Raw genomic sequence first — 20,473 nt, 5'->3', positions numbered from 1 at the left:
AAACACAAAATCAGAAACCATAATATAGGAGAAAGAAAAACTGTAAGGTTAAAAAAAAATACCCGGACAAAGCATTATGAGACAAAATCCCTCCAAAAACACCATTGAGTTAGTATTGTGTTGACAGTTTACTGCTGGGTGGTGGGGCCTGCCCTTAAATGTAGTTTGGACTTCCTTGGAGAAAACTAAATTTTCCATTACAAGTGATTGTCAATTGGAGGTAGCTTCTGGGTTAGGAATGAAGGCTTGAGTCTACTTCCTCTCTATGTCCCTATCTGGTACAGACCCACACAGGCCGTGTGTGCTGCCACAGTCTCTGGGAGCTCATGTATGTTGATCCTTCTATGTTTTGAAGGCCTTGTGGTTTTTGGATGTCTGCCATCCCCTCTGACTCTTACGATCTTTCTGCCTCCTCTTCTTTGGCAGAGTTCCTTGAGCCCCCAAAAGAGGGACTTGATGGAGACATTACATCCCCTTTAGGACTGTGTGTTTCCAGGTGTCTCACTCTTTTCCCGTTGTCCAGGTATGGGTCTCTGTACTTATTTGAGTAGGAAAGACTTATTAATGAGATGCTAACAGCAGACTAGATAAAATAATAATTTCAGTTTTCAATCTTTTACAAAATGGTATTTAAAGTTCTTCTAATACTAAAAGTATTGTAATATGTTAGTGGCAATCTGTGAAGGCTGCTTTCATATCTTTCTGTTAAGTTACATGTATGCTTGGGAAGATGATCCCAGCCTATCAGATTTTACTTTCTAACTACAGTGTTTTCATAATTAACCTTTACAATACCTACTTTTCTAGTACTAAGCACACAGGATTTTGGCTCATTCTCACTCACATCCTATTAGCAAATAAGCCCTCAATTAATTATTTAGGTAACACAAGATAAAACTTTACCATAGATGGAAAGAAGTCAACTGGTTTACCACAAATTTCATTAAATGAATGCCATAATCGGTAATACTAATATTTTCATAACTCAGTGTAAAGGTTATCTAATTGGCATGTCTTCAATGCACTTGCCAAAACATCAACTATTTATCAGATAATTTACTGCCATAGAGACAGGTGGAGCCTCATTGCCTTGGCATGATGTCAAAGTCTATGGAACACGCTGATGTCTAACTAGCTGCTCGAGATGATAAGAGTGTTTGCTATCTCTGTGGTCCTTTCACCAGAATGAGCAATTTCAAAACAGAACATTAAAAGAATGCACTTTTACAGTTGGGGAGTTGGCTCTATGAGGAAACAGCTTGCTGCCTAAGTCTGAGGAGCTGAGTTCAGAGACACTATACTCACATGAAAACCCAGGCATGATTGTACACGCCTACAGTCCTACCACTGAGGCAGAGACTGGCAAAACTCCAAGGCTTGCTATCTGGTCAGGCTGACAGATTCAGCAAGCTCCTTGTGAAAGGATGCTGTCTCAAGTTACAAGGTGAAGGATTGAAGATGACACTTAACACTGATCACTGATCTGCACGCAAGCATGCACATGTGTACTGAACACACACACATACACACACACATGTGCACGGGCTCACTCTGTTCACTGATTTGTTCAAAGATTATTCGCTTATCATTGCAAACTTACCTTCCAGACCTGAGACCTTTCCATTCTTCATGTTAAGATTTTATTCGCTGTGACACACCAACAGATATGATCAACTCACTTTGATCTTTCTTCCAGGACACACGCATAGGTTAATCTTAATCACATACTTTCTCCTTAGCCCTTAGTCTGCATTCTCCCATACTCTTTAGCTGCAAAACTGTTGTGGAGGAATATAACTTACTTCTTAAAAAGGTAAAGATGCAACTATGATGTGGCATTAAGCACCACTGAGCAAGAAATCAGTATCTTTTAGCTCAGAGGATAAAGCACCTGCTGTGCAAGCCTCATGACCTATATTCAGAATTCTGGAACCCACAGAAGCCAGAAATTACATCATGTGTGCTGTAATACCAGTTTGTAGGTGGAGACTACTTGGCCATTACCCAGCCACCTGGACATGGATAATGGCACAGAAACTATATTAATTGCAACACTGTTTGGTCAATAGCTTAGGCGTCTTTCTAGCTGACTCTTATATCTTAAATTAATCCATTTTTATTAATCTATGTATTTGCATGAGACTGTGGCATACTAGTAAGGATTTAGCATCTGTCTCCTTTAGCAGCTACATGGCATCTCCGTGAGTCCGACTACTTTCTCTATTACCTCTGTTTGGATTTCCTGCCTGGCTTTACTCCACTAAGCCACTGGCTGAAACAGCTTCTTTAATAACCAATGGTAATAAAACATAGCATGCAAAGGGGGAATCCCACACCACCAGTTCTCCTCTGGTTAGATGTGGGATGGAGATGGGAGAATCTCCAGAAGCTTGGTGGTTAGCCAGCGTTGCATACAATGATTACCAGAATGACCTGTCTCAAACAAGGTGGAAGAATGACATCCCAAGAATGTCCTATGACCTCTACATACACACACACTCATACTCAAAAACAAGAATAGGCACACACATATATTCTCTTGTGTGTATACGCATAGAGCAACACCATACTGAATCACGACGTGAGTTCCTGCTCTCCTTTTTAGAAGGGCACATTTTGTCTTAGAAGACACAGATAATATAATGGTGCTATATGGACTATCCTCTAGAGATTTCCTTTTGTTTATTCAAAATTGCCCTTTGTTTCTCTAAGTGGTATAATATCTAATTATTTCACTGCTACTGAAAGAGAACATTTAGTTTTATATTAAAACATAGTTTTCAAAATGAGACTTCCTAGTCCTAGCAGGGATTCAGTGATCTGGTGGCTGTACTGTCAATACATGAGCCATCTCCTCTGGAATTCTGTTGGAGTCTCGGTGATAGGGGCTAGCTATCGTTCTGTCCAAATCTTTAGATTTGAAAATGAGGCCAAGGAGAAAACTTCGTTGGTTTTGTTGTTGTTTGTTTGAACTGTTGTAACAGAGTGGAAGGTTGGAGCACTTAAAGAGAAATTTATTGTCTCGTGATTCTGGGGGCCTGGAAGTTCAATATATTAGCAGGTTCACTTTCTTCTGAGGTCCCTTTCCTTGTTGTAAATGGCTATCTTTTGCTGTGTTCACACCAGCCTCCCGCAATGCGGTTTTGTCCTAAATCTCTTCTGGCATGGTACCTCTTTTAAATTCCCCATTTCCCCAAACAGTCGCATTTTGAGGTGGCAGGAGTTGGGACTTCAGTGTAAGAATTAAAGGGACAGCAGAACAGTGGTGGCACGCATCTTTAATCCCAGCACTCGAGACAAATAGATCTCTGTGAGTCTGAGGCCAGCCTAGTTTACAGAGCGAGTTCCAGGACAGCCAGGGCTACACAGAGAAACCCTGCCTTGAAAAACAAACAAAAACTAATAATTAAAGGGACAGGATTTGGATTTGGCCTATAAGAGAATGGAAATTTATTGTTTCAATAAGTATTTAACAGAATAAATGAACAAACACATTGGAAATCTTAAGCTTAATTGAGTAGAATGTACATCGTAATGAGGCAACAATATTCAAACCTCTCATAAATATTATGATATTCTGACGTGTCTTTTAATTGTAACTTTTATTTCTTCTGAATAAAACATGTGTGACTCTCATTTGGTCTAACAGCTCAGTTCCAAGGTAGACCAATGCTCAAAGTTCTATTAATTGTCCTGAAATGAATCTGGGGTACATATGCTTCGAAAGAAAGAAAGAAAGAGAGAGAGAGAGAGAGAGAGAGAGAGAGAGAGAGAGGAGAGGGGAGGGAGGGAGGGAGGGAGGGAGGGAGGGAGGGAGAGAAGAAAGAAAGAAAGAAAGAAAGAAAGAAAGAAAGAAAGAAAGAAAGAAAGAAAAGGCCCTCTATTTATTTACACCTGAGGCCACTGTAGACAAACAGGTCTTTCCTTCATCCACCAATTTTAAATTATTCCAAATAAAATAAAGAACATAAAAATTCTATTAGCATAAGTAATGTATAATAGGTGTCATAATGAGCATTAAAAGCATCAGTGAGTGTGTTATGAGGTCTGAGGAAGCATTCGATGCCCAGTCCTTCCCATACAACCTCCCAAACAGAGTGACTGTCAACAGAGGTCCAGATGTTGGCTTCAGGCTAAACAAACGCCCATCACTTGACACCTGGTTAAAATACAGAAAAGTAGATAAGGTCTATTGAAACTACAAACACCCCACAGTATTTTTCATAAGAAACAGCTTAAAATGATGGCCAGACTGTGTTCTTGCAAGATTTAAAATGTTGCAGGGGGTAAGAAAATTTAAAGTGCAGAACTGACACTGGCTCATTCATTATTTAATGCATGTAACTGACGCCTGACAATCTACTTGTCTGGGAAACATGCCATGAATTAGTTAGCATGACATATTGGAGGTAGGAGCTTCTAATTCAGCCCTTCCAGACCCATGAAGACATGGCAAAAAGTCAGGAGTAGTGGGCCAAGGTGGGGTTTGGACTGTGTCCATTATTGTCACTGGCTCCCCACAGCCCCTAGGCTCCCACAGTGAGCCCTCACCCCTGCAATCACTTCTGTAAGGAAGGGAGTATGGTTGAGACCTGCCCAGTAGGGAAGAACGTGACTCGGAGGCCATACTAGGTTATAAAGCACGCCATTCTTTCTGGGCTTTGGGGCTTCTTCTTACAGACAACAACCACTGTAGAATTCTCTCTCCTTCACTTTTTCCTTCCCTCCTTTTTTTCTGTAATCTTACTGAGCATTAAGCCCTAGACCAGCCAGTGATTCTAAGGGGCTTTTCTGTTGAGACAGGTTCTGAAGTATTCAACTGTCATTGAATTGTGTTCCTATTCAGCAGACCTTGAAAAGCCCAGTCTCCTCCATATAGGGACAAAAAGGACATGCAGATTATAGTAATCTTCGGCCAAGAAATCCAGTCTGCACAGGGTCTTTTATGATCCTCAAAGACAATGTTACCTTGGAAGATCTAAAGTTAAGTTTTGATGTCAAAATGCTTCCCCTTCTACTCAGTTAGCTGGCTACACATCAAGCAAAGATCCTTACCTGAAACTCCCCAGGTGCAAGCTTGACTTCACTCAGCAACACCTCAGGGAAGACATACTGGGTCCCGAAAGTGCCGCTGAGGGAGAACATTTCAAACGTGGTTGAAGCCGTGTCCACCGAACTCCCACAGGTGTGTAAACTGGTGGTCTTACATTTGAGCAGAGTACAGATCTGGGTGAGAAACACAAAGGGAGAGACGTCAGCGACAAGATGAGTGTGTCATTAGTTTCATCTGGTCGCTCGGGCAGTGAGGTCGTGCATCGAAGGGCCATGCAGTACGCTGTATGTTCACTTGTTAATTTTACCTTAGAGCTGGGTGAAGATGTTTTCATTCACTTGATAATTTGATGCTCTCTACTCTTTAAAAAACTGAAGCCATCAGATAGGCTGGATGTGGTGACATAGGCCTGTAATCTGAGTTCTCTAGAGACTAAGGCAGAACCACGTGTTCATGACTAATCTGAACTACATACTCAGGGACACATAATAGGAACCCATTTTTTTAACAATAATAAAAGGAAGGGAAAGAAAAAAGGAAGGAAGGAAGAAAGGAAGGAAGGAAGGAAAGAAGGAAGGAAAGAAGGAAGGAAGGAAGGAAGGAAGGAAGGAAGGAAGGAAGGAAGGAAGGAAGGAAGGAAGACAATTGGCATGCCCTGTTCTAGAAAACTGCCTCTGCATCTTTAGCTGATAAAATGTTTCTTCCTCATTAGAGTCATTTGGTTTATTGCTGAACAACTAATACACTTAATTATAAACTACATCAGTCCTCAGTGCTTCCTGTAATGTACCGCCAAAGGAATAGACGGTAGATATTTAGGTCTGTGAAGGATACCTTCATACTCCCATTCTTCTCACAAGCGGCAGCTCTAGAAATGTCTCTGGATCTCCAAATTAGATCACTGATAGATCCAGATAGATCAGCAACTTGATCCTCTTCCAGCCAAATGTACAGACTACGCTCTACAAAAGGTTGGTCCCTGAGGAACTGCATGCTCACGTGGCTTTCCGCTCCCCTAGGCACTGTACTCCTCCAGCGGATGGCTCGCACTCAGCCTTCCATCACTAACGCTGTCATGCATCCAGTACACCCCGAGCACTCAAATGTTGTGGAAATGAGCAGGCATGTCTGGAACATTTGCACAGTAAGCAAAACGTCACCCGGTAGGCACAGTTCCAGCTTTCCAGGGCTGTCGGTCTCAAGTATGTGATGAATGTGACTTGTTATGACTTTGATGAAGCCAAACAGAGGATGGTCTGGAAGCATCTAAATGAAGTTAATAACCTAGCTGAGGAGTGGCAAAGGTCCTACAGATGTGGCAAGCATCCTTTATGGCAAAGATAACAGCTGAAAAGTGCTATGAAGGAGATGGGAGCCACCATCGATAAAGGAATAAAATTTTATAAGCATGTAGAGATTCCATAGATGCTGTAAATTTGGGACAAATGCTAGCAGCATCTCAATATGCAGAATCCCAGAGCTTGTGTAAGTAGAGGATACAAAGACCACATACAAGAATTCCTGGGTTTTCCTATATTCAAGCATTTGATTTGTCAATTAGTAGTTTAGTGAGGGATTTTCAGCAAGAAGGTCACATAATCAGAAAAAGCACTGTAATTTATTTTGTAATAGTATACAGAATAGATTAGATAGAGCAGAAACTGTTAACAAATAGTCCTAGTAGGAGAGCATTGCAATATTTTGAGTGAGATAAGCTGACAGCCAGACCAAGGAATCAAAATGCAGACTATCTCCGCATTCTGTAATAGGCCCCTCTTCCTGTTAAGAAGTAATAGGTCCCTCTTCCTGAAAGATGCCTGCATCCTTCCTGCTGAGGACTGACTAGGAGATGCCTGCATCCTTCCTGCTCAGGACTGACTAGGAGATGCCTGCATCCTTCCTGCTCAGGACTGACTAGGAGATGCCTGCATCCTTCCTGCTGAGGACTGACTGGGAGATGCCTGCATCTCAGCAGTAAACTACTCTGGAAACAATCTCAGGGGACAACTCTCTATATACTGAGCATTGAGTGCATGCTTCGTGTTAAATCCTTTATAAAGCAAGGCAGGCATTGATGAGCACTCAGAGAATGCCTAAACTTGTTCATGAAGAACAGATAGCCTAGGTACTACATTATCTTTTATCTGTAATTTAAATAATTTTAGTATTGGTGTTGCCACTCTCCACTGTCTCTGCATCAGCTCCTCTTTTCAGCTTCCAACCTAGACTTCTTTAGTGGTTGTGGAAGTGTAAGCAAAATAAACCCTTTACTCCTTGTGGTGAATTGAATAAAAATGACCCCCATAGGCTCAGGGATTTGAATGTTTGTTCACCAGGGAATGACACTATTTGAAAGGATTAGGAGGTGTGACCCTTTTGAAGGAAGTGTGTCACTGCAGGGTGGACTTTGATGTTTCAAAATCCCAAACCACGTCCAGTGTTTCTTTTTGCTGCCTGCAGATCTGGGTGTAGAGAGCTCTTAGCTGCTTCCCCAGCACCATGGCTGACTTTGTGCAACACTCTCTTGGCCATGATGATAATGCACTAAACCTCTGAAACTGTACACAAGACCCAATTAAATTCTTTCTTTTTAAAGAGTTGCCTTGGTCATGGAGTCTCTCTGCAGTGACAGAGCGGTGACCAAGACACTTCTCAACTTGCTTTCGATCATGGTACTTCATCCCAGGAATAGAAATCCTGACTAAAATATTTCCTTTTTGTGTACCCTAAGAAAAACAATCTTCTGCTGATAATCTGACATTCAGCTTTTCCCAGCTGTGTGCATTTGATCCAGGAACTTTCCTGACAGTGGCCTCACCTGCAGATGATACTGCCCTTCCACGGTGTGCAACCCATCAAAGGCCCCAAGGGCATAGACTTCATCACTTCGCTTCTCAGTCATCTGGTAGCTTAGATGACAGCAGAGATCATTCTGGCAAACCGTGTAATTCCCTGTGATTCCTTTGAGCTCCACAAAGGTAAACTCATCATAGAAAGCAACGCTCTGAAATTCCTGGTTTCCCATTGCGGGTGCGTCTACACTACTGGCGTATGCGGTCCAGTTCACCGCAGAGCGGCGTGGGTGGGACTCCAGCTGCGCCAGGAGGAGTTTGCCCTCCTCGGTTTTCCTGTCGTAGTGAAAGGCCCTTGGCGAATCTGGTGCGTAGATGCCACTTCCTGGAAACACGGTTGGAAACAGGAAAATAAGGAGACTTTGTGTTGGTCACTTCTCTCTGAAACTCATCATTTTACCCTATCTAAGAAATATATTTCCTAATTTCTGTACTATATGTTGACTGGGAACAAAGACAAGAGGAAATTCATACATAGAGCATGACAATAAAAACATTTAAAGGATGAATGTTGAATAATGTTAAATAAATATTCAAACTGAAAAATAGTGAAGAAATCTGCCAAATGAAAGCATGTTCTATTTTGGTCTTTATTATTCTTTATTGGGTTTTTGTTGTTTGTTTGTTTTAAGACAGCATCTTTCTATATAGTCCAAACTAGCCTCCAATTCACTAAGTAGCCCAGCCTGGCTATGAACTCAGAATTTTCCAGCCTTAGTCTCCCCAGTGCTGAGATTACAGCCGTGCTTCATCACACCCAGTTACAAAACACTTTTAATAAAGAATAAATAAACAGCATATCCCAACTAAATATTCAAAATTAAGAGTTGCGCTAGAGAAGTGGCTCAGAGGTTAGGGTACTGGCTACTATTACCCAGGACCAGGGTTCAATTCCCAGCACCGATATGGTGACTCAGAACTGTTTGCAACTCCAGTCTCAGAGGATCTGATGCCCTCCAAGGGTATTGCATACATGCACGCAAAATACCTATATAAGATAAATAAATAAATCTTTAATAAGTACTTTCTATAAAAAAAAAGATAAAGTATATTAGCTTTAAAAAGTAGGGGCTGACATCTAACATGGTGGTATAGTCAAAGGAGAGATGTGCTCCCCCCACCCCCTGCCCATCAACACCTGAGACAGGTGGAGGAGCTAGCATGGGGGTCATAAGAAGGGAAGGGCTGTCCCTGTCCCTCACCAACTGCAGCACTCAAGAGAGTGGCCCCTGTACCTCACCTGGGCAACACAATAGAGCTGGCCCTGATGGTGTAGGTGTGAGAAAGCTGACCCTGAGGACATAAAGGCAAGAAAACTGGCCCCGCCCCTTGCTCATGAGGCCAATTCTAAGGCACTGCTGGAGAGCTCACCCTAGTGGGGAAGACAGGGGAGAACTGGCGGGTGGACCAACCCTGCAGATGCTCAGGCCTAGACCCAGGGTTATGAATTGGCCTGCCCCAACATCCACCCCATCTACAATCTGCTGGAGTATGTGAAGGGACCTGACACGCAGACCCAATGCTGCAGGATCCAGCACTGATAGTGCAGCAGAAACCATAGGCCTTGAACCAGACCAATGAATGACTCATGGCAATGAACACTTGCAAGTAAAGATATATGGACGAAAGCGTTTATTGTGTGACTTCCTGTGTCACACTGCAGGTTCCATGATGAGATTTTTTTTTTTTTAATTTTTCCCCTTTTTTTTTTCTGTTTTCCCTTAACCTTTGTTTTATTGGGCGGTGGGGGGGGGGCAGTCAGGGGCAGGGGACACAATTGTGAAGGAATGGGGAAATGAATAGGATCCAGATACATGATGTAAAAGACACATAAAATAAATAAAAAGAAAGTTTAAAAAGGAAAATAAAAATGGGAGTTTAAAAATAAAAGTTATACAAGCTATTTTTTTAAATGCTCTTTCTAACTAAAGTTCAAAGACCTCACATTACCTACCTGTCATTCTCCTCAAGGGATTATGTATATTGGCTGAGAGGAAATTGACCCCCATGCCCATAGCCCAAGCTGAGTGGAATTCAATGGCTGCCAAATGGGGAAGAGCATCCATCCAAGCTGTTGGGAACAGTATGGTGTCCACCTGGAACTTGGTCACCAGGGTGACAGCGGGATCATGGAAGAGTACATCGAAGCATGTGAAGATCCCAAACTTTCCAAATGGGGTGTTGAAAGTCACGAACTCGGGCTCCACAGGTGCATTGAATTGTTCTTCACCCATGAAAAGGTTTTGCTGTAATATGCAAACCATGCAGAGGAATAAAATTCTTTGAAGCTTCCCAGGACGTTACTCTACATGTAAAATGTGTTCATTCAACAGTGTGCATTACATCTGTGACCAAGAGCAGCACCTTGGAAAATCAGAGGCACTCCTGTAGGATGGAGCCTGTGACTCCCTTCCCAGTACAGACGGTATGTATGGGTACATATGTCTATATAGATGGTCTTCAATCTTACAAAGTGACAGCGAAATAGACAGCCACTGACAAAATACCTTGTCATGGGCAAAGAGCTGTGCTCCTTCCTCAGGACTAAATCTGCCCCCATAAGACCCTTTTAATTCATCTTTGACCCATGTAAAAGTCAAAACCCAAAAGATGACAGAGTAGTTCAATGAAAATGGCTTCAGATGACTCTTACCTGTTGAAATATTAGTTGAAGATGTGTTATATTTGTTTATGCTGAGGAACATTTGTTTAGTGGTGCAAAGATATGTTGCATTCTTTTACATTGCATTTGTTTAACTCTGAAGCTATGTTACTTTATCTAAGACCCCTGATTGGCCTAGTAAAGAGCCAATAGCTAGGAAGGAGGGAGGATAGATGGGACTGGAAGGCAGAGAGAATAAATAGGAAAAAAATCTAAAGAGAAGAGAGCTTGGAGCGAGAAAAAAAAGAAGAGGAGGATGCCAGGGGTGAGCCACTCAGCCATACAGCCTGCCACAGAATAAGAAGGAAAGAAAGACATATAGAATAAAGAAAGGCCAAAAGTCCAGAGGCAAAATGTATCTAAATAGAAATGGGATAATTTAAGTTAGAAAAAATGCCTTTAAAGAAGCCAAGCTAAGGCCAGGCATTCATCAGTAAGAAAAGGGTCTCCATGTATTAATTTGGGAACTGGGTGGTAGGCCCCTAAAGAGTAAAAATAAAAAAATTTAAAAAGAAAAAAAAAAAAACAACTACATTCATCTACTCCAGTTGGCAGACTCCTAGGTTGCTGAATGCGCCGGGAATGCCTTGGGTCTCCTTATAGGAACTGGTTACATCTAAATCCTCCCTTCTGGGCTGCCACCACTCTCCCTCTGAAGGTCGTTTGTTGCTGTAAATAACAATTGCTCCCCTCCCTTATATTCCGTAGTCGTTTAGTTAGCGAATTCATTAATCAGAATTACCTTGTGGTATCGCGCAACCAGTTTACCCAGGGAATCAAACACCACGTCAGTGTTGTACTGGAAACGCCCGTCAGGAGGACACCGAGGGTCACTAGTGTTGCATGGCTTCTTGTCGCCCATGTTTGCCACAACATAGATCGAGTTGTTCTTGGCCAGGCAGCTGAGTCTCTCCTGTACCGGGGTGTAGCCAAATCTGGTACATGTCCATTGGGAGAGAAATGTTTTAAAAAAAAAATCTGCATTAGCTTTTAACAAAAATCTATGGTTAGGTATATACAATGATTCTAATTAATAGGTAGGAAATAAGGATTAAGACAAGAGACCTTAGAGGACACGAATCGTGAGAAGTTGGCAGTAGAAAATTATTTTGGGGTTAAGAGTCCAGCCATACCTACTTTTGAACCATAATATGTATCAAATTTATAATTATATATGCTGCTGTATATTCATTTCAAAACATCTGCAACATATTCCAGATACTATAAAGCAAAACCTTCCATGCTCTGTTCATGAAACTAGCCCTAGTAGGGGAAACACTATGCGTAAATCAAAACCTAGAAGAATGAAGCCAGACAGTGGTGGTGTATGCCTTTAATCCCAGCACTCAGGAGGCAGAGACAGGTGGATCTCTGTGAGTTTGAGGCCAGCCTGGTCTACTGAGCAAGTTTTAGGACGGACAGTCAAGGCTGTACAGAGAAACTCTGTCTCGGAAAAAAAAAAAAAAAACCAAAGAAGAAACAAACAACACAAACAAACTTAGAAGAATGCTGGAAAGATAGAAGAATAGAGAACACTCTGGAATCTGACTCTCTACCTAGACAACAATTGCACTGCAGAATCTCTCCTAGCTATTTTGGAATTTGGTAGTCTATTCAAAGGCCCAAAAAGTAAACATAAGTTAATTCCATCATTTCTCTTCTAATTAGCCATGGCTACTCATCTCCCAGCCCTAACCTTGCAACAGGAAGCTGTCCTTTTTTGGTGGAGTGTACAGACTGCTTGGGAAGCAAACTGGGCAACGAGGACTCTGGGCTCTTGATAGCAAGGTCCTTATCTAAATACCTGCTTCTGAACTCACGGATACAGACAAAGAAAAAGCAATCTTTGCACAAATGCTCCATTATTTAAAACCTGATCTTGGGTACCAGGGTATAAGAGACCACCTCCTTCCCCTATTTTGAAGAGAAGATACAGCAAACCCTAAGGAAAATAAGAATCTCAAGATTGAAATAGTCAAACACCAACAAAGAATCATAAGACACACAAAGAAACAGCAAGGATAAAAACTGGACCTAGGTGGTGGCATGTCTTTAATCCTAGAATCAGCAGTTAGAGTAGTTATTACGTATTTGAGAGCAAGGATAAAAGTAGAAGTCTGGTTCCTGAAAATGGCAGAGTAGGGGCAAGCTTTGCTCTCTGGTTTCCACTACTCTAAAAGTTTCGATTTGTGCCTTGAGAAAGAGAGAGGGGAGAGAGAGAGAGAGAGAGAGAGAGAGAGAGAGAGAGAGAGAGAGAGAGAGAGAGAGAGAGAGAGAGAGAGAGAGAGGTGAGTTAGGGATGCATCTCAGTTGGTAAAGTGCTTGCTTAGCAGCCTAGCATTCTTGAAGTACAGGATTCTCTCCCCAGCACTGAATACACTGGGTGTGGTGATGTAGCTATAATCCCACTGAACCCTGGGCTAGAATAATAAAGGCAGGGGACAGAAGTTCAAGGTCATTCATAGTCACATAATAAACTCAGTTCCACTTTGGAATTCATGAAATTCTGTCTTAAAAAAAAAAAAAGTTCAGCTCAGCAGTGGTGGTGCGCGCCTCTAGTCCCAGCACTTAGAAGCAGAGGCCAGAGGATCTCTGTGAATTCAAGGCCAGCCTGGTCTACAGAGTGAGTTCCAGGACAGCCAGGGCTATACAGAGAGATCCTGTCTCAAAGAAAAAAAAAAAAAAAAAACAAATGAATAAATAAATAGATAAATAAATAAATAAATCAGGCAGGTGTTGTGGCATTTTACTTAATTCCAGCAGGGGGGAGGCAGAGGCAGTCAGATCTCTCTGAGTTCAAAGCCAGCCTGATCTATATAATGAGATCCAAAAGAGCAGGGACTACCTAAGCTCAGAAACCAACCAACAAACAAAAAGTTGAGAAATATGGGAAGACCAGAGGCAATGATCACGATAAGCAGCAAAAGGCAGAGATAAGATAAAGTCAAAAGCTAGTCAACACTCAGAGGCACAGGCAGGCAGATCTCTGTGAGGACAGCCTGCTACAAGTTCCAGCAAATTCCAGGCCAGTCAGAGGTACACACCTAAAGAATATTAGATTTATTAAGAAGGAAGACTGTACCGTAAAACACTGACCAAATAGTGAAGAAAAACCTCTTCGATCCCCTACTCTGATAACACATGGAAGTGAAGATGGTCAGAAGCAAAAAAAAAAAAACAAAAACAAAAAAACCAGAAAAATCACAATTTTGAATGATATGCCAACAAACTGTGAAAACAGACACTGAGAAATTAATCTGCACCATCTGAGACTCAACAAATTATGCTGGAGTGTGGAGGGAGCAGACCTGAGAGATTCTACAATCAGTCAGTTCAAGTCAGAAAAGTAGGAAGTACATGTATCCAAACTCCAAAACCCGGTTCCCCACCCACTGAGAGATGGTGTCTCCAGAAGAGAATCCTGTCAAGTGAAATTCAGTGGAGTAAGCACAATTAGGTTATGATGAGGATTGTAGGTACCCTGGGCCCTGACAAGGAGAAAGACTTCCAATTGCATTGCAGGCCTTGCCTTCAACTGAGGTTGCTTCTGGAGTTGATAATCTGCTTTTGGAATGGTGTTGGTGCTCTACGCATACAGGCTGAAGGCTTAGGTATTAAACCATACATCATCTGGGCAGTGCTGGCACATGCATGCCCTTATTCCCAGTATTCAGGAGGAAGAAGCAGGCAGATCTCTGAGTTTAAGGCCAGCCTGGTCTACAGAGTAAGATCCAAGACAACCAGGGATACACATAAAAACCCTGTCTCAAAAAATCAAAACAACAACAACAATAATAATAATAGCAAATTAATAAAAAAATAATAATAAAACCATACACCCCAACTGCAGCCCAAAGGGAAGGCATGATGCCTCAACCCTATTACAAGTCCCTCTGGGATTCTGCAAACACTTCAGCTGAAACAAGAAGGGAGGAAGTTTTTGTTTATTTTGTTTGTTTGCTTGTTTTTTAATCCAACCGCTTAATTCCAGTTGTGCAGATGCCAAATGGAAAATACGTGATACGTGAAAAATATGGAACAAGACTCCTGAAAATCTCCAATCCCACAGACCTGAACTTCAAAGAGAAAGAGCAGACAATGAACATATGGGCATTAAGTATAAGGGTGTTGAACAGAATAGAAGCCACAGACTCATAGATGACATCAGAGAACAGAATTCAAGAGGACATAGACTCCTCATTGAAGACAGAGAGGACAAATAGCTAAATGAACTAAGACACTACAAGATTTAAAAGAGGGTATGAAAGCCCGAGCAGCAGACTGAATTAAGTGGAAGACGGAATACCAAGGCTGAAAGACAGGAGGATGAATTAAGACACCCAGACAACAATAAATAAAAAGAGGGAAATGCCAGCAGTACATGCAATATCTAAAGAACACCATTAAAAGGCCAAATTTATGTAAGGGCACAGAAGAAGTAAAAAATACAAGTTAAGGGCATAAAAATATATTTATAAAATCATAACATAGCTAGAGAGATGACTCAGAGATTAAATGCACTGGTTGCAGAGGACCTGAGTTCAATTCCCAGCAACCACATGGAGATTCATAATCATTTATAATGAGATATGGTGCCCTGTTCTGGCATGGAAGTATACAGGCAGGAGGAATATTGTATACATAATAAATAAATAAATCTTTTAAGTAAATAAATAGCAGAGGAACTAGATAGATAGCTCAGTGGTTAGGAGTACTACTTGTTGCTAAGTTCTGTTTCTAACACCTACATGGTAGCTCACAACCACTCCTACCTCCAATTCTAGGGCACCCAGGGCTTCTTCTGACCCTCCCAGTCACCTGACATGCACATGGCACTCATATGTACATGAAGACAATACTCATGTGCATAAAATAAATCTTTACTTTTTAAAAATGGTATCAGGGAGGTTCCTGGAGTTACAGAAAGAGACCACCCAAATGTATACACCAAACATTGAAGGCAAGAAGAGGACTTCCCTATGTAAAAGTATAGCTACCATTCTAAGTTAAGAAAACATTCGGAAAGTCATAGAGAAGCAGCGGGTCACAGGTAAAAGACAAATCTATTAGAATAATGGTAGATTTCTAAAAATAAAAAAAAAACATCAAAAGCATAGAGCAATGAACTTCAGGTTTTAAAAGAAAATTAACTGTCAACCCGAGTACTATATCCAGGAAAGCCACCCTTCATAACTGAGAGAGAAAGAAAAATGTGTCATGTTAGCCAAGCAGAAAGGAGGTCATGGCCATTAAGGATACCCCTACAGAAGAGCCTTGAAGGAATTTTACACGTGGAAGAGAGATGCTCATGCCTATGAATTTACAGGGAAGAATAAACCACACTAGAAAAGTATATAAGCAAAGGCAGACTAGGAAAAGAGAAACATACCAAACATTTTAACAAGAAAAATATGACAGCAGTGAATTTGTATCTTTGAATAATAGCTCTAAATCACGATGATCTAAACTCTCTGAAAAACATAGATCAGCAATTTAAATTAAATACTAGGAGACCCAGCTACATGATACCTCCAAGAAACACACCTCAGATGGCTGTGGTAGTCCTTACCTTGAATCCCAACACTTGGGAGGCAGTGGCAGGGGGATTCTGAGTTCAAGTCAGCCTGGACTAAATATCAAACTCTAGACCAGGCAAGGTTATATAGTGAAACCCTGCCTCAGCAACAACAAAACACAAGGAAGAAGAAAGCTAGCTGAACAGGGACATTCATCTCTCTCTGCTTTGTGGCTGCAGATGAGGTGTGCCCACCGGCCATGGTCTCACTCTCCTTGCCATAGGGTCTTTCCTATGATAGACTGTACCCACTCTGACTGCAAACCAGAATAAACTCTTCCTTTTTTCCTTCCTTCCTTCCTTCCTTCCTTCCTTCCTTCCTTCCTTCCTTCCTCCCTTCCTCCCTTCCTCCATCCATCCCTTCTTCTCTTCCTTCTTTTCTTCCTTCCTTCTCCTTCCTTCCTTCCTGAAATTGCTCCTTCCTGGATATTTGGATATTTTACTGGAGCAATGAGAACAATGGCTGATACTGAAGGGGAAAGGCATTGCAAGCAGAGAAGCCGGGAAAAAGGAAGAAACAGACTCGCTAATATCTTGGGTCGCGTTCTTCCTAACAATGGCCTCTAAGACCTGAAGCAAGTTATATCCTTCCAGGCTCTAGAAGTATTCCCAATAGGGAATACTTTTAATAGGTAATAGGTTCCCTTTGGTGCTAGGAAATAGAAACCAGTGTTAGAGCATTGGCTGGGGACCTCACCATTTGTGTTCATTGCCTTGATAAATATATTCACAGGAGATGAAAATAAAGCAAACTTGGTGAATTGTAGGTCTGTGTGGAAGGCCTGGCTCCTAGTCCAAGGTACTATTAAAGACGGTGAAATTTTAAGAGGTTAAAACTAAGAGAAGGGTATGTCATGGAGGGGAGGGAACTGCCGCTGAATAGGTATCAGAACTCTGGCCCCTTCCTCTTTTTTTCCTTTCTGACGACCCTGAAGTGAATTAAGACTGCTCTGCCATGCCTTGCTGCCCACTATGCATGATGTCATCACAGGCCTAAAGAAACGGGGCCAGATGAGCGTAGATTAAAACCTCTGAAACTCTGGATCTCCTTTCTTAGATAGCAGGGGCAGTCTGACTAACACAGGACTTGCTCGATGTTTTCAACAGCCTTTTTCCCAGGTAAAACAACTAGAAGTTCATAATTGAATTCTTCATGTTTCTTTTTTTTTGGGGGGGGGGGGAGGGTCATGGAACTTGCTCTGTAGACCAGGCTGGCCTCGAAGTCACAGAGATCTACCTGCCTCTGCCTCCCAGTACTGGGATTAAATGTGTGCACCACACCGGGTTTGAATTGTTTCCTGTTTCTATTTGAGAAATTCTCCTATGTATACAGTAAAATCTGATCGTATCTACCCTCCCCACAACTCCCCCTCCCCCAGATGTCCTGCTACCCGCTCCCTCCATGTACTGCTTCTTCACCTGTCTGCATTATCACAGGGGATCCAGTTCACTTGAGGGTCCGGGATATCCTCCAAGTAGGGGTAGATAGTATCCCTGGTGAAATGCATACCATATATGCCGTCTTCTGGAGTCACAATAATGTGTGCGCCCTATTAGAAACAGAGAGTTAAATCCCTTCTCACACAGGCGAACAGTCAGAGAGGAGCTGCGGGAAGAGCTGGAAATTAAGTGGCAAGCTGGGCGTGGTAGAGGAGTCCTATGAGTGGAGGCCAGCCTCTACTCCAGCCAGAATTATAAAGATGCCATCTCGTGGGGGGGGGGGGGGGGAAGGAGGGGATTAAGTGGCAAATAACTATTTAGGCACCTTTTAATCTTATTCTATTTTTCTTTTTGCAAGTTATTTTGCTTTGTTTTGTTTTGTTGTTTTGTTTTGTTTTGAGACAGGATCTCATGTAGCCCAGCCTGGCCTCAAACAAACTGTATAGTTTAGAATAAGTTTAAACTCCTCAGCCTCCTGCCTGCACCTCCCAAGTACTCAGATTACAAGTATACATCTGACTTTGCTAAGCCCTTTTATTTTAATTAAATATCCTGCCATTTTCACACTGGTGAGATTTTTTTTTTATTTTCTTTTTTTATTTTTTTATTTTATTTTTATTTATTTTTTTATTAACAATTTCTGCCTCCTCCCCGCCTCCCATTTACCTCCCCCTCCCCCCTCCACTCCCCCTCCCTCTCCTGTCCAAAGAGCAGTAAGGGTTCCCTGCCCCGTGGGAAGTCCAAGTTCCTCCCTCCCCCTCCATCCCAGTCTAGGAAGGTGAGCATCCAAACAGGCTAGCCCCGCCCCCCAAAGCCAGTATGTGGAGTAGGATCCAAATCCAGTGCCATTGTCCTTGACCTCTCAGCAGCCCTCGTTGTCCGCCATTAACTGCTATCTATGCCATTCGCTGCTCTGTAAACCCCTGTTCCCATTAATTATAAACCTATTTCTTCCCCCAAGTCAACCCCTCTTTGAACTTTGGTCAGTTGTGCCTGTCTGAATCTGGACTGATTTATAACTCAATCTCTGTTTCTGCCTCAGGATTCTCCTACACAGCACTCACGAACGTGATTCCCACTCCGTGGGAGGAAGAACCTCGTACACAAGTCAGCTAGGCTATTCCTTGCCTAGCGCAATCTCTCAGCTAACCTGGGCACTTTGGAATTGGAGATCCACCTTGAAGGTTGCCAGGTTGCCATGTGGTCCTTAAAGAAGCAGTTTGGACTAAGGGTGAAATACAGTATCAACATGTAACGAGCTTTTAAATTTTAATATATAGAAAATTTTTATTGGAGACTGGATCTCACTGTGTATGCAGCCCTGGTTACCCTAAGACTTGCATGGATCTATCTGCCTCTGCTTTTGGATCACTGGAAATAATAGTGTGTGCCATTACACCTGCCACCCAGTGTGTTTGTATTTATTACTGTTACCTGGCTTTCCATGTCCCTGGTCTATAACTGACCTATGAGAATCTTACTTACACCCCTGTAGCTTGACCACACTTTTAAGTTTGTTTTAAACTTTACACTTCGTCCAACTCAAGAACATTGACACACATACTTTGATGGTGAAATTAAAATGAACTGATGACCATGATACTTAGTGGAAGGAGTTTGTAACCGGCTTAATTGTTTCCGGACTGTAAGTGGGAAGTCTGTGTGGCCACACCCTTGGAACACTCCAGATCTTGTCTGGTCAGATTTTAAACTTATCTGATTCCTATAAACCAGAGCACAAACAGACACTGACGCTATTATAGTTTAAAATATTAATGAAGGGGGCGTGGCTTGAGAGATGGCTCCAGACTAAGAAGAACACTGACTGCTCTTCCAGAAGTCCCAGGTTCAAGTCTCAGCACTCTCAAGGTTGCTAACAACTGCCTGAGACTCTAGTTCCAGAAGAGCCAATACCTTCTTCTGCCCTCTGAAGGGACCAGGCACACACCTGGCACACACAGATACACACTGGCAAATCACTCATACACATAAAGAAATCTTTTTTTTTTTTTGAAGAAGAGAGGAGGAGGAGGAGGAGGAGGAGGAGGAGGAGGAGGAGGAGGAGGAGGAGGAGGAGCAGCAGCAGCAACTGGTCCCAGTCCTGGTTATACTTTAGCCTCCATGGTTAGCAGAAAATGAAAACAATATTCAATATATAGCCACTTCCCCCAAATCCTACTTAAATAATGAGCAAAATATTTCCATTTTTGTTCGCTCCTTTTGTTAGGTATATATAATAGTTTTGAAGTGAACGTGTTCTAATAAAACAAAGAACGTTGGCTATGCTAATATTGTAGGTATAACTGACCCTGACAGTAACCCAGTTCCCTGAGAACCACCTCCATCCCTCCCAAGCACCCCCCTACCCCCATCCCTCTCAGGACTCGGTGCTCCCTCCGGAGAGATAGGAGAGGATACCTGCTTGGCTGCTGCTACGATCGCTCCTTCCAGAAGATCCAGATTGCGATTCATTAATGCCAGAGCCTCACTGTGAGACACGGGCAATAGCGTGCCACTAGGCAGGATCACGGCATGCTCGTAAACAGCCGCCACAAAAGTGTCCAGAGAGCTGGCTTGTAAAACACAGAAGGCAGACAGCACCGCACAAGCCAGCCAGCGGGATGCACTCATGCTGAAGTCCAAAGAGTATTAAAAAAAGGATGGGTGGCGTGGTTCCCAGACGTTAGTAAACTTCTAATTTTAAAAGGTTAACTTCAAGAAATCTTTGTCTCAGAAAGCAACAGTTGCAGAAAGGTCCTTGGTTCTCCTGTCAAAAATGCCAGAAGGGAACTCGGGTTACTTATCTTCTCTTGAGTGAGCCCCACCCATTGCCTGGAGGTCACAAGGGAGGGTGGGCGGGACTGGAGCTGGTGAAAAGCTTTGGAGCTATG

The 20,473-nt window shown here is 42.4% G+C and overlaps 1 protein-coding gene across 1 annotated transcript; it reads right to left on the bottom strand.

Moving 5' to 3' along the window:
• Nucleotides 1–3,420: 3,420 nt before the first annotated feature.
• On the bottom strand, nt 3,421–20,394 carry LOC119820817 (pantetheinase). The gene is made up of 7 exons (XM_038339444.1): nt 20,001–20,394; nt 17,562–17,692; nt 11,310–11,502; nt 9,860–10,151; nt 7,872–8,230; nt 5,056–5,226; nt 3,421–4,159 (listed from the first exon to the last, which is right to left on the bottom strand). Exons 1-7 carry the CDS (start codon nt 20,211–20,213, stop codon nt 3,980–3,982), a joined length of 1,539 nt encoding a protein of 512 aa, XP_038195372.1. The 5' UTR covers nt 20,214–20,394; the 3' UTR covers nt 3,421–3,979.
• Nucleotides 20,395–20,473: the final 79 nt, after the last annotated feature.

Source organism: Arvicola amphibius, chromosome 8 (assembly GCF_903992535.2).
Source record: "Arvicola amphibius chromosome 8, mArvAmp1.2, whole genome shotgun sequence".
In the NCBI taxonomy this organism is placed as follows: domain Eukaryota; kingdom Metazoa; phylum Chordata; class Mammalia; order Rodentia; family Cricetidae; genus Arvicola; species Arvicola amphibius.
Note: the sequence above shows the minus strand (reverse complement) of the source record. Positions and strands in the feature narration are given on the sequence as shown.

Excerpts from the sequence above, each read along its gene's own strand:
- LOC119820817 (XM_038339444.1), bottom strand. The coding sequence starts at position 20,213 with ATGAGTGCATCCCGCTGGCTGGCTTGTGCGGTGCTGTCTGCCTTCTGT. Across the intron at positions 10,152-11,309 it reads TGGTTGCGCGATACCACAAG|CAAAACCTTTTCATGGGTGA; the intron begins GTAATTCTGATT and ends TGCATATTACAG. Across the intron at positions 8,231-9,859 it reads TCCCTTGAGGAGAATGACAG|GAAGTGGCATCTACGCACCA; the intron begins GTAGGTAATGTG and ends CCGTGTTTCCAG.